At 38.6% G+C, this 14,376-nt stretch overlaps 1 protein-coding gene across 2 annotated transcripts in view; it reads right to left on the reverse strand.

The window, feature by feature from the left end:
* Positions 1-14,281, reverse strand: part of Tango11 (transport and golgi organization 11) — a 50,643-nt gene extending 36,362 nt beyond the window's left edge. Inside the window, exons 1-3 of one of the 2 annotated variants that reach the window (XM_067158267.2) lie at positions 14,212-14,281; positions 14,017-14,096; positions 13,667-13,883 (exon numbers count right to left, since the gene is read on the reverse strand). In XM_067158267.2, coding sequence (XP_067014368.1) covers positions 13,667-13,883 — 217 coding nt within the window. In that variant the 5' untranslated portion in view covers positions 14,017-14,096; positions 14,212-14,281. The remainder of the gene's footprint in view (positions 1-13,666; positions 13,884-14,016; positions 14,097-14,211) is intronic. The other variant, XM_067158266.2, reaches the window with a different exon arrangement.
* Positions 14,282-14,376: the final 95 nt, after the last annotated feature.

Genomic DNA, 14,376 nt, shown 5'->3' on the forward strand with positions numbered 1-14,376 from the left:
GCTGCTCACGGCTATTGAAGCCTGACCAGAAGCTGTCGATCATCTATCAGTACATATGGCCCAGCCTATGGAGTGTGCCCATTTGACAAAGATCAGAAACAATTTTGTAGACAATGTGGACAAGCTACTGAGATGAGCAGTGAAGGAAATAATCGAGCATCCACACAACTGTCCTGATGGGATGATATATAGTTCACAATAATGCTATGGCTTAAGCCTCATGAAAGCCAAATGGGAGGCTTGCTTACAGTACTTGTTTGCTTTTTGCATCAAAGATGCCCACCTCCATTCCATCTGTGACCTGCAATGTGAGAAACGAGCAGTAATAGAGAAACTCAACCGCGGTGAGCCAACCAACAACGAATGGGCGGATAGGCGAATAAGGAAAGTTCTGAGAGAGCAAGCCTTCCATACCTGGTTCTCTCACAAATTAAGGGGAAAAGGTGTTGCAGTATATGCAAACAGTCCCAAAGCAAATTTCTGGGTGAGCAATTGAACTGGATTATCACACAATGAATGGACAAACACCCTGACAATGTCCTACAACATTCTAGCAATTCAATCATTCTCGAGCAGATGCCCAAGCACAAACCACTGTCATCATCCAGACTGTGGTGAGATCAAAACTACAGAACGTGCTTGAATTCCGTCGTAAGGAAGAACTGCAAAAGAATGCTCACCACCACAAACTGAGAACAGCTTTGGACTCTACCATGTGGGAATCAGGTTGGTAACTCCATCTTCAAGATAAGTTTTGTTTTCTAATAGCCATATTGTTAATTTCAACCAAACTGAAGCAAGAAGAAAAAATGAAATGTCATATGGCTTTTAGTGCCGGGAGTGTCTAAGGACAAGTTTGGCTCACCAGATGCAGGTCGTTTGATGCAACTCCCGTAGGCGACCTGCGTGTCGTGATGAGGGTGAAATGATTATAAAAACGATACATACACCAAGCCCCCATGCCAGCGGAATTAACCAATTATGGTTAAAATTCCCGACCCTGCCAGGAAACGAACACAGGACCCCTGTGACCAAACGCCAGCACGCTAACCATTTAGCCACGGAGCCGGACAAAGCAAGACATGACATACACTGCAGAAGATGTTTTAAAAAACTGTTCATGTATATATGTTTTTCATCATTTTACCATTTCATTTATTCAACACATTTTATAATTTTAAAATGTCATTTCAATGTTTGTAATTGGCTGAGGATGACCTAATAGAGTTGAAATATAACCACATTTTTATATGACTGAGTTTATTATGCATTGAATGCTGGACCCAAAAACAAACAAAAAATTTAAGAATTAAAAACCATGAACTTGTAAGTCAATACAGAACAGTCGTGAAGTTTATCATATGCAATAATGATTGTAATGTCAATCCAACATTCTTTTCTAATGCTTTTTATAGCCGTGAAGAATACTTGGTGCCACATTCCTCAAATAGTCTGTCTATTGGACTTGTTTTCTCCATTTCAAATTATCCTGCTTTTCATAATGAAAGAAATAATTCAGAGTTCCTAGAACACCATTTTCAGACATGTCTGCAGTTGCTTTTCAATTCTGGAAAACAGAATTTTCACAAGTATATGTGAATCCAGAATTCAGTGCAGGCATATCGTTCACGAAGTTTCTACCCGGCTTGCTGGAAGGAAATCCTGATGATGATGATGTGAATTTTACAATGATTATTCCCAAGTCAACTGCACATCCAAGATTCCCTGGGTAATAAGTGACAAAGTTATCCAGTTTTCTTTGTTGATGTTGGAAATGTGTACTGTCCTATTTTGACCAGCTTATGTGACAAAAAGGAAGGCGAGGCCATTGAACAAAGAAAGCAGTGTCCTTTACAAAATTAATACTCAGACGGCCATGAAAAGAATTCTTTCTCTCTTTTTTTTTTCCTAACCGACTGCCTATCTCGAGATCAAATTCACAAGAATATGATAGCTTTCCTTCTGGTTGCTCACACTATATTAAGTCAAGCTTTTCTTTCCAGTAGTTGCAGAGGAGATGCATGCAGAGAAAAACAATTATTTCAGATTCAGATCGATGAATGAGTATAATTTATAATAGACCAATGGTCGAGTATTCTCAAGGGCAGGCTCAGTTCAAACCGTCATTGCGAGAGAAGTCTCCCTCATGGGCAGACATGTTTTCTTTGACATGGCAAAATCCCAAAAGTTAATCATGTCTAGGAATTATTTCATGTTGGTTATTCTGCCCAAATCAATCGTCAATTGATGCGAGTAAAAGGGTGGACCGAAAACTAACTTATAATTCTTCTCTGTTTTACAAAATATTTAATGAGTAAGAAGAACAAAAGTTTTGAATAAAACAAACACAGGCTTTACATACATTTCAACGTGACATTAAGTTTAATGTGCCTTAAGTACCTTCGCATGATCAAATTCCCTTCTTCATCAGAACCAACTTGACCTTGGAATTTTTTCAGTGGTCCGTGGATATGAAAGTCAACTAGTGCAAGATCAGGTCTATTGATGCAAAAATTAAGTAAAGCAAGGAGGCACTCAATCATCCACTAACCAGTCCAGGTCTTGCACTGTCTGACTTTCACCTCTTCACACCACTGAAGAAATTCCTAGGAAGTCGGGTCAGATGACGTGAAATCAGTTGTATGCTGATGGGTATGTTCCCAGGAAATGGAGTTCTGCGGCCAACGCATATTCAACTTGCGAGAAATGTCTCGAGGGACTTGGTTCATTACAAGAAGTGAACTTCACAATTAATCCGTATATCAACCTTAAACAAGTGATAAGGATAATTTGAGGGTCAACTGAACCTTTACAATTCTTCTTTTTTTCAATTCCTTTTCGGAACAGCATCAAACGGACATGTTTCATCTCTATGTGGGAGACATCTTCAGCCAAAGTACAAAAATATAGGACAGATACACATAGAATTCCTAATAAACGGCTGTATCTTAAATAACATGTCTAAACTTAGAGTTATACATTAATAACTCAGTCAAATCCCACAATTAAAAATATACACTTCAACAGACCTGCTTATGTTAAAAGGCGTATTTATAATTTAAAATGTTAGGTCTCCAGAGAAGACCATAACATACGGAGCCATTAGAACAACCATCCAACCTTTATATTTTGAGAGAAGTTCCACGCAATTTAAGCCTATTCCTAATTTAATATCAGAACATCAAGAATAGCAACTCGTCAGCTACGTGTTGGACTATCAACCCATGTTTATAATTGTGTTAAAGTTGGAATCGAAAGAAGTGGATGGTTTAAGTTAACAAATGGTGTAAAGCAAGGAAGTGCCTTCTCAGGTCTACTATTTATAGTGGTGATGGACGATATAATACAGAAGGTAGCACAGACCAATAGGGAGAGAAGAATGAAAGCAATGTTGTTTGCAGATCTACTAATATGGGGAAACAGTGAGAGTGAAGTGCAGGAACAGCTAAATGTATGGGAGGAAGTTGTGAATGAAGTTCTCGGCACAAAAGAGTGAAGTGCTTTGGGAGGACTGATATGGAACAGGGATGTACCACAGAGATGTAAAGGAATTTTTTAGAAGACTTATTTTGTGCCAATTTTGATGTATAGATCAGATATGTGGGTGATGAAGGAGAAGGATAAAAGTAGAATAAAGGAATGGAAATGAAGTTGCAAAGGTGTAGAATAGGTTTAGCAAGAATGGACAGAGTAAGAAATGAGAGAGTTCGGGAAATGGTAAATGAGTTACCCTTACAGGAAAAGACAGAAAAATCAATGCTGCAGTGGTATAGACTTTCTTTTTTTCCCTTTTTTTTTGCTTGTGGTTTTACGTTGTACAGACGCAGATAGGTCTTATGGCGATGATAGGATAGGAAAAGCCTAGGAGTTGGAAGGAAGCAGCCATGGCCTGAATTAAGGTACAGCCCCAGCATTTGCCTGGTGTGAAAATGGAAAACCATCTTCAGGGCTGCCGACAGTGGGATTCAAATCCACTATCTCCCGGATGCAAGCTCACAGCCATGCGCCCCTGACCGCACGGCCAACTCGCCCGGCATATAGACATGTTAAGAGAATGGGAGGAGAGGATACCAAGAAAGATGTTAGAAATGGAGTTGAAGGGAAGGAGACCTAGAGAAAGACCGAGGGACAGATAGCTGAAAGGCGTGAAGAAGAGCATCGGGCAAGAGGAGGGAACTGGATGACAGTGACAGAAGTGGAGGATGGACAGAAAACGATGGAGAGGGTTAAGTTCCAAGCAGACCCAACCTATGGGTTGGAAACTGCTCCTAATGATGATGATGATGATTGCTATTCACAGGGTCTATAAAACTACCATCATACTGTAATCCAAGAAATGCAACCTTTTAACCTTGTAACCTCATTTCAACTTTATGATTTTGTTGAAGAAATGGTGTACGTTACTTTTCAGTTCACCCTAGTGTTAAAACCTATCTAGAACTTTACATTCTACCTACACGGACACAATCAATTTCTGCAAATCTATTCAGACAAATTTGAAACCTTATAGTTATACCTAAAGTTATGACTAATCAGATGTATTATTGACATTAGTCAACACAGACCAAGTGCAATTATTTCATGCTACTTCTTAAATCCAAAACATAATGTTACAGAGAACCAGGCAGTGCATGTCTAAACAGATCAATCAACTACAATAGCTTATGAGTGATGGACTGTTTCATAAAACTTAACATCACTAGCCCATTTTATTCCAAATTATTGAATTGTAAGGGATTAATGACTATTTTCCTTGAAAATGACCATCTGTCCAACAGTGCATATTATTACCAAACATTTTATATCCAAGTACCTACCAAAGACAGCAGATTTGTTAAACAATTAAAAATTCAAGTTAAAACAAGTGACAAATTATTGTATTTCTATTATGGGAAAAGTTATGAAAGGACTTTTGATGTGCAGTTCTTCAGTCACAGAAAACTTGCTTCAACAAAACTTTTTTTTTCAACTTGCTTTATGTCGCACTGACACAGATATGTCTTATGGCGATGATGAGATAGGAAAGGCCTAGGAGAGGGAAGGAAGCGGCCGTGGCCTTAATTAACGTACAGCTCCAGCATTTGCCTGGTGTGAAAATGAGAAACCACGGAAGGCCATCTTCTTGGGCTGCCAAAAGTGGGGTTCAAACCCACTATCTCGCGGATTCAAACTCACAGCTGCGCACCCATAAACGCACGGCCAACTTGTCCAGTTTCAACAAAACTAAGAAAATCAAAATAGTAATTTAATTATAAACAGAACTTCTTAAAAGTTTGATGTATCGAGAGGAAACCACTAAGTCAGCTCGTTGGGGCCTGAGAAAAAATGGATGTTAAAAACAGAGATTGAAAAGAAGAGGGTCTATACTGTATATTTGAAGACAGCAGTGTATAAAGATCACATAAAAAGGAAACTAAGAACATTCAACTCAATTATTTTATTATTTATTATTACAAGTTCCCCCATGCGGAGGCTGCCACAAGGACAAAGTATGTCGACTACACAGTATTTTGTCTTCTAAGTTACTGTTGACTTTGCTAGTGTGCCAGGTAGAAGATTCACCAAAAGGCTCAGGAATAGATTTGCAATACGGTTCTTCAGATGTTATATAGATGATTGCGGAGTTTGGTCATTGAACCTCGTATTGCGGCGATAGCAATGTCGTGAAGTCGTGTCCGGCTGAGACTGAGAGAATCCCATAGCTGTACAAAAAATTTAGGGATTGTGCCTTGAGCTCCAATCATGAGTCCATGGACGGAAATGTTGTCTAGGTGATATTTATCTTTATAGTAGTTTACAGTTGGCTGGTAAATTGACTTCTTTTCGGCGTCCTCCTCTTCGGCCTGGCCAACGTGCGACTCGAAGCGTATTGTGGGATCTAAGATTAGTCCTTGCTTACTAGCTGGTTGAAAGACTATCATGTCAATACGTCTGTTACTCCCGTCGGTAGCTAGGCCAGAGACCTCTTCGTGCACCGTGAAACCGTGATCCCTCAGCGAGGTCGCAATCATGTGCCGTATTGTATGATGGCGGGAATTTCTCAATACCTCCCCATGAGGGCAGGCTCCCAGGACATGGGCAAGAGTTTCGTGCTCCCTGTGGCAACGCCGACAGAGGGTGTTGTCCTGGGACCTTCCTGGCACGGAGCGAACGGCGCACACATTCGCTGTCATCTTGATGGCCTCTCTCCATTCCGCACAGGATAAGCGTCGGTGATCTCTTATCCATTTGTTCCCTGGCGTGTATTCCTGGAAGAGTCCAATGCCCTTTCCTTTGTGCGGCAACTTCGTCCATGACTGAACTTCTCTGTCTCATAGTATCTGTCGGCCCTTTCTTACATTGGGAACATGGCTATTTTTGGACATTACTATATGGAAGCAAGACCTGGAAAGTGACTAAAGATATTACCACAACGTTACAGACCTTAATAAATCATTGCTTCAGGTACAGTATGAGAATATGGTGGCCAAAGACCATCTCAAATGAAGACCTTTTGGAGACCACAAGTAAAAGTCCTATACAGCAACAGATGAGAAAAAAAATGCCTATCGCAGGCAAGACAGACCAAGGATTACCTGGAAGAGAAGCATAGATAGGGAGATAGCTGGAGTCAACAAGACATGGAGAGAGGTGAAAGCATTGGCGGCAGATAGAACAAGATGGAGAAATGTCATCGAGGCCCTATATTCCATCTAGGAAATAAAGGAAATAAATGTATAAAGATGTAGAAATTGACCTGTCCTTTAGAGTTTTCATGTTTATCCTATTCATGGTCCAATCATTCCAAATAAAACTTGACTTGTCACTTGTTTTTATAACTCAAACGGATCTTTGCATGCTTATTACTGTTTTATGGTTTGAGAATAAAACAATTTGTGATATCTGAAGTGATCTCTTCTCAGTTAATGTATAAGCTCTTCAGTCTGCCGAAACTAATTTTGAATAAATAAATTTATAAACTACCTGAAAAAACCCACCTTATTCTTTACATATTTTATGCCTACATTGGAATACTTAAATCAAACCAGTATATCTAAGTCTTCAAAGAATTAACAGGAAATTTAGCCTTCACCATCTTCCTCCTCTTCCAAAACCTCTTTCCGACCTGACAGCCCTTTCTTCATCAGATATGACATTGTTTTCGTTACAAAGTTTTTAGTTTAAGTCTTGTATGTTTTTTCTTCAGCATCCTTTTCTCTTCTCTATTTGCAATTTGTTGCATTGTAATATTCAACTCTTCTAAATCATCTTGGAATTCTTTGAACCAATTATTTTTTGTTTTTCTTTTCCAAAAGTAATTAAATGATTGTTTCAAAGCCTGATTTCATCTAACCTTGATATATGACAGAAAAAGGCAATTCTCCATTTTCTCATTGTGTCTATTACTGACTCACTTTCCTGGTATACTACTGCAATAGGCAACACTCAATAATGATGATGATGATGATGATGATGATGATTGTTGTAATGGTATGAAACGAGATGAAATGTAATGACAATTTAAAAGTCCAAAACTCACCCACTGCCCAGAATTAAAAACCTGATGAAAAATGAATGGATGAATACGAATTTAAAATAATCAACGGATCCAGCTCACAATAATGAAAGTTTAAAATAATTCCAAAATTAATCCACCGACTAGAATTTTTAAAAAAGAGACGAACAATGATTATGAACTTAAAACAATCAGTGAATTCAATCCGTAATGGTCCTCCTTCCCAGAAATTATCTCAAAACAATAGTAAATACTGACCAAGGGGCTGTTTCCAAAGCACAATCCTGAATGGACGATGCTTGTTGTCCAAAGGGGTCCAAAATCCAGGTCAACGGCCCCTCATAATGGTACTTATCGCTAGGAAAGTAAGAACCATGGTATTTCTTATGTAGCGGTACTAATCATAAGTAACGTAGACTTACGGTGTTCCATACATTGTAATGCAGGTAATGCAGACCTATGGTGTTCCTCACATACGTATACTAACCACAGGGACTCATACTATCCTGTGGTGTTCCTGACATAGTGGGTACTAATCACAGGCAACGCCCAGACCCGTGGTGTTTCTCACAATGTTACTAATCATAGGCAACATAAGCCCATGGTGTTTTGCATAGTGGTACTAAACACGGGTACTGATTCACGCTCTGTTGCTACTAATCACAAACATATCGTGTACCTACCATAGTGGTACCACTCGCATGTAAAGGCGACCCATGGTGTTCCTCGCGTGATGGTACTAAGTACAAGTAGTCTCCTGGTTCTAAATCAATCATCCCTCGGTCACCCCATTTAATCACCTCTTACGACAGGCGGGAGATACCGTGGGTGTATTCTTTGTAGGCATCCCCCACCCACAGGGGTTAGGCAACAATATCCATTGTCCATCTGCCTGGTGCTTTTTATTAACGATTGTTCTGATAATCCTTCTGTCAACCTTCTGTAGTATATCCATTGTTGATTTGGTGTTCAATTTAGTGTTTCACTAGTGTAAGTCGTTTCAATAATAATGTTGAAATTTGGAATTCATTGAAAGAGATTTCTTCTTAATATTAATTATGTTGTAATTATAATTTTAATAAGTCATTTCTTTTTCATGTATAATTCTGTTACTCTAGGTTTTCTTTTGCATGTAGTTTATAAATTTACTTATTCAAGATTCATTCTGGAGGACTAAAGAACCTAAAATTTATAAAAAATACACTAAAATAAACAAATGTTAGATTAGTCAGATAAATAGCATCACATACCGTGCCAACTTGTCAAGCTTTATGAATCAGTGCCAAAAGTGTGTAGTGAGTTCAGAGTATGTGGGCACCTACCTTCATCATCAAGCATCCGATTATAATCTGACCAGCCAAACAACAAGTACAAAACCTTATAGAACAAAATATAACACATCATGAAATAAATACATTTGAAAATTTATCATTCAATGGGACCAAATTACTACAAAATCACTCTACTTTATCTAAATGGTTCCCAAATTCTATGCACCGCAAAAGGTGAAGAGCAATATTTTAATTTAAAAAAAACCAAGATGGTTAGCTTATTCCTTTCAAAAAATAGTCGATTATTAGAGATCTATTTGTGATGTTGCTTTTTTAACATTAGTACCAACACATCATTCAATATCAAGAAAAAATCTGCTGCTAGTGAGTAAAACTCAAGAGGAAAGTGTCTGAACTGGGGAGTCTCAGATCATGCCGGAATTGTGCATGTGCACTGGGGTGAGCTCAGTTGGGTGGAACCGTGAACAAAATTAATTCCAAAATTAGCTTCCCTCGTACTAGAAGGTACAATTAAGATTCATCTGTTTAAACTGGCTTGTTGATAGCAATATTGGTGACAATACGGAACAACAATTATGAGATAAATCAACTGTCTGATTGGCTGCAGCAGATGTAGTTTGCCTACCACACAGTCTTCCCATTAGTCTAGTGTTCAGTCACTTGATGGGAAATGACAGACGCTGCAAACACTTAGTTTATTGAGCAAACTCGTCCTATGTATCATAGCACAACTCATTCTAAATATGTCTTAAGAGGTGGAAAGCCGATAACATTGTGGAGGATAAGATCTTCTTAGCAGGATTTTTAACAGCAAGACCATAGATGTTAACCATTTTAATTCTGACTTCATCCACGGGGAGTGTCCCATATTTTGAAAAATGTCAACATTGGAAAAGTTATTTTTTGTCCAGAAGAAATATATGAAGCATTCAAGAACAGGACCTATTGAACAACCTATGCAATACTGTTTCAACAACAGTGCGATACAATGTTCTACTTGCACTTGCCCATGTTTCATAGGTGTGGGTGGTGTAAAACTATGTGGAGTAGCTTGGTCTCTTGTGTACCTACTGGTTCTGGTTAGTCTGTGCTGTTAACAATATTTATTTGTGATCAGCTACATAATTAAAAAATAAAACAATACCAGCAATATATGTTAGAGATGCGACAAATGTCCCATGCCACAGTGCAACTAGTGAGAGTGAGTACAGAACAGTCGTTTGGAATGTTTCCCTTAGCCGCTAACCAAGTGTGAGGAAAACCACCCGCTTGATGAGCATGCACAGTTTGAAAATGTGATATTGATACTCTTACTGTCATCTAATGAGGGTAAGAGTTAATTTCGGAAATAATCTTTTCACGGTTCTACCTAGTTGGGCTTGCCCAACACATGTGCACAGTTCCAGCACGATCTAAGATTTCCCAGTTCAGACACCACCCTCATCACGTGGATTTATATATACAATAGCACATATGTTTAAAAAGCTGAATTTAGAACAACTAAGTGCTGACAAATATAATGGCAATACGTTTCTTTTATCAGGAAGAGAGAGAATCTGAGTTTTAAAAGAAGAGCAAATCCACATTGGATGAAGCTTTGTGTACAAGTTTTCTTCAACGGTGGGATCATACTGTACAACTGGGATGAGAGATAATACCTTCTCCTGTAAGGTATTAGGTATCTGACAAATATTCACCAGTGGAAGCGAGCAGAACTACTTCTGTAAACAGAATGATGGGATGTTACCTAAACACGAGCAGTAGTCACAACACTTGTGAACTGTCCCCGAAATAGCACTGTAGTTGTGAATTGCCGTTGCAGATTAGGTTTTTTTTTCCAAAATTACTTCTGTTATAAGTTACCACATCAAAGCTCTTTACAGAATGTAAGCGCCCCAACAAAATCATGCAAAGTGATCCGATCTTAAGAGTAAACAGATCATACACAATGTCCTAAAATTCTGGACAGATGGTGATTACGATTTTAAGCGGAAGTACTAGGCAACCATCCTCTGTATAACACTAATCAGAGAGGAAAAAATGGAAGAGATACGACACTTTGAAAAATGAAGGTATCGTTCAAAGAAAGAAAAGGGCCACAAAGAGCGTGAAAACGAAAGACTCCCTAGCTCCCAAAATACTCGAATAGTGGACAAGTCGGAAAAGTACTAGAGTTGACCAAAGGAGGACGGAGAGGATAGTTGAAAGTGAGGAGTCTGGTAGAAGTGGAAGTAATGCCAGGACTCAGCTAAGGGCCCCGTGGTTACCAACCCACACTCCCAAGTTCAGAGCCCCTAGGACCTAAAATTCTGAACACCAATGGAAGCCCAGCAGCCTTGGATAAGTTATCAAAAAGACCAAATTCCATGCAAGGTCACATGAGTAGCTTGAGAAGTCGATCCTCAGCAGAACCCAGCATGCCAAGATAAGGCTTAATACTCTAGAGAGCACCTGGTATGTGGAGAGGACCTCTAGCGACTGCTCTCCCAGTAGCCATGCATCACATCGCCATGACCCGAAACTTGTGACTGGGGGAGGATGAAACCTCCATACAAACTTATACTGACCGAAGCAGAGAAAATGTTTAGCAGTAAGAGAAATTGGATTTTAAAAGGTTAGGATAGGAAAGTAGAAATAGAAATGAAGATTTCTTTTTACAATTGGCTTTACGTCGCACCGACACAGATATGTAGGTCTTAGGGCGACGATGGGACAGGAAAGGGCTAGGAGTGGGAAGGAAGCAGCCGTGGCCTAAATTAAGGTACAGCCGCAGCATTTACCTGGTGTGAAAATGCGAAACCATGGAAAACTATCTTCACGGCTACTGACAGTGAGGTTCAAACCCACTATCTCCTGAATGCAAGCTCACAGCTGCGCGACCCTAACTGCATGGCTAACTTGCTTGGTTTTAAAGAAGACAAGGTAAACAACTGATAGGGAATTGGCCACCAGGGCGACAACCTTGAATGCAGATGTGGCAATTGATTGATCTGATTGTTAAAAAAACTAAAATTTAAGTCTTAAAAAGTCACAGGAATGCAACATTTAAGCCCAAGATAACCAGACATAAGAAAACATATTGCAGTTGGTTTCTTTAGTGTGTCAACAGTGGTGAAATATATCCTGAATTGGTGGTGTTTCTTGATGAGGCGTGTTTTTATTTGCATGGACATGTAAATCTCAAAATACGGCAACCAGAATTAGTCACATAAGAATCCAAAAATAATTCATGAAACTCCACTTCATGCTTTAAAATAGGAGTTAGTTTGGTGCAATATTAGTGCTAAAAGAATGAGAAGGCCAATTGATATCATTAAATCAATACTACTCTCCGTGCACACCAATATTAGTGACTCTGCTCCAACGCAGAGTGACTGTCTTCTATTTACTTCCCGCTGTTTTCTCATGGAGTACATGGTTGGGATGGTCGACAAGGCTACGAACTTCTCTAGTTACGAACTAAAACAATGGGGGTAAGCCCCCAGCCTAGAGTGGCTGTGAAGCAGCGCTAGGCCTTTAGTTTCCTGAAAAATTAGTATAATGGTTCCATCTAGTCAAAACTTATAAGTTATTTACTATTTCAAAGTTGTAAAAGCATCTTATTAAAATTACAGGACATGTTTTGGCTGCATTAGGCCATCTTTAGCTGTTTACAATAAACTTAAAACCAATATATTAACAGTTACAAAACATGCATAAAATTCACACTCATATGATACATGGTATTTACAAATTAAAAAGTACATACTGAATCATCATCAGATGAAGAAGTCGCTAGATGAAATGTAATGAAGTTAGAACAGTTCTATGTAAAATTATGATATAATTAAAAGTTTCTTCTGCCCTTAAAATTCACTTCAGTCAGTTGATTCAGTGAAATTGTTGTTCCATTTAATAGAAAACCTTTTTAAATATTATGAATTCACAAACGTGGATCAAAATGATTCAATGCCAGCCAGACTATTGAGTAGGAATCAACTGCCATCCGGTCATGTCATGCAATATGAAATAACAGCTGTGGGTTTACATCATATCATGCCTGTACTCTGGCTAAGTTGAAATGGTTGACACTAAGTCGGTAACACTCTTCCTTACTAAAAAGTAAATTAGTTTTTAGGGCGGGATGATGGGTTCCAGGACATCGCAATGAACACATCTCTCTTCTGAAAGGAATTCAAAGTAAGATTTGCTTAAATTCTACTTCCTAATGGTGCTACTAAGGTCAGTGGGCACGGGCAATATTTCTAACACCATTGATTCTTATCGATGTATAGAATTACAGCTGAATAGTCTTTTCCTCAACTGACTGAACAGGAAGGTCGCTTGGGTATTTTCAACAAGACTGGGCTACAGCACGTAAGTTACCGGTCGTAATTCAATTAACGCAGTGCACGATGTATTTTCGGGGACAGAGTGCAGTTTAATGACCAGCTCGCTTTCATGATTTAATACCTTGCAACTTCTGTTCAGAGAGTAGTTCAAAAGATAGTGTGTAGGTATAGAAGTAGGCCACACCCCACAGAAGAACTAAGATGCAATTTGCACCAAAATGTTTTAAGAGACTGAACTGGAATAACATCACATGCTACAAGGCTTGTCAGCAAGCTGAGGGAGAGTATTTTCAACACTTAGGCTTATTGTAATAGGGTAAGTTTACAGTTTTTCTATCTGGTTTTCAATCAAATTAGTCATACATCGAAGATGTGTTTCTACAGGCATGACAGATTACAATTCTATATGGCAGAAATAAACAATGTAAACTCAGAAGTCACGGACACAAATTGATGCCTGATGAAAACATGATATAAACACAAGAAATCAACAGCCTACATAAAACACTCAAAAGTCGAATGTGTATTTAGTCTCTAAAAATACTAACCTATAACCAATATCCTGTCAGGTACATGCATGTCGAACTTCTCCAGTTTTTCATTGGCAAGGGTGTTATTGTAGTTTGCCGTGTCGAAGTCATCTGCACCAGTGACTTTAATTCTTTTAGGTACTCTCATCTTTTGACTTATGTCTGCTGTAAAATTAGGGTCGTAGAAATGATCCATTTCAACAGATATCCGTGTAGGACTAGCAGACTTTGACATCTATAAACAGAACGAAAAGAAGAATGAAAACAAAGCATGTAAATGTTAACAGGTCAGACAGAATACAAGAAGACACTCATAAGTGTAGTCATTTATCAGTATGAACTATTATTGAATTTAAAGAGATAAATACCGTTCAAAAACAGAACAAAGGTACGGTACGTTAAACTCCAGAGTAGTATTATACTCTTCAATCGAAAAGAAGAGCAGTCCCTTAAGCAGAAAGGTTCATATTAGGGCAGCGTAATACATATAAGGAAGAAAATCTCGTATTTCTGTTAGTAAACTTTGCCGAATTAGCCCCACTTCTTTAAAAAAATATAGATACCTATTTTTTAACTCCCGTTTATCTTCTATTTTCGCCAAGTACGAAATGATAAACGAACATGAGACAAAAGAATAACGATTTGCGTGAAATCGATGAAGAGTATCGACAGTGAATATAACTCATGTAATAATGTATATTTAATGTTTCTTAGTGAAACTTCTCATA

This window comes from Anabrus simplex, chromosome 14, assembly GCF_040414725.1.
Source record: "Anabrus simplex isolate iqAnaSimp1 chromosome 14, ASM4041472v1, whole genome shotgun sequence".
NCBI lineage: Eukaryota > Metazoa > Arthropoda > Insecta > Orthoptera > Tettigoniidae > Anabrus > Anabrus simplex.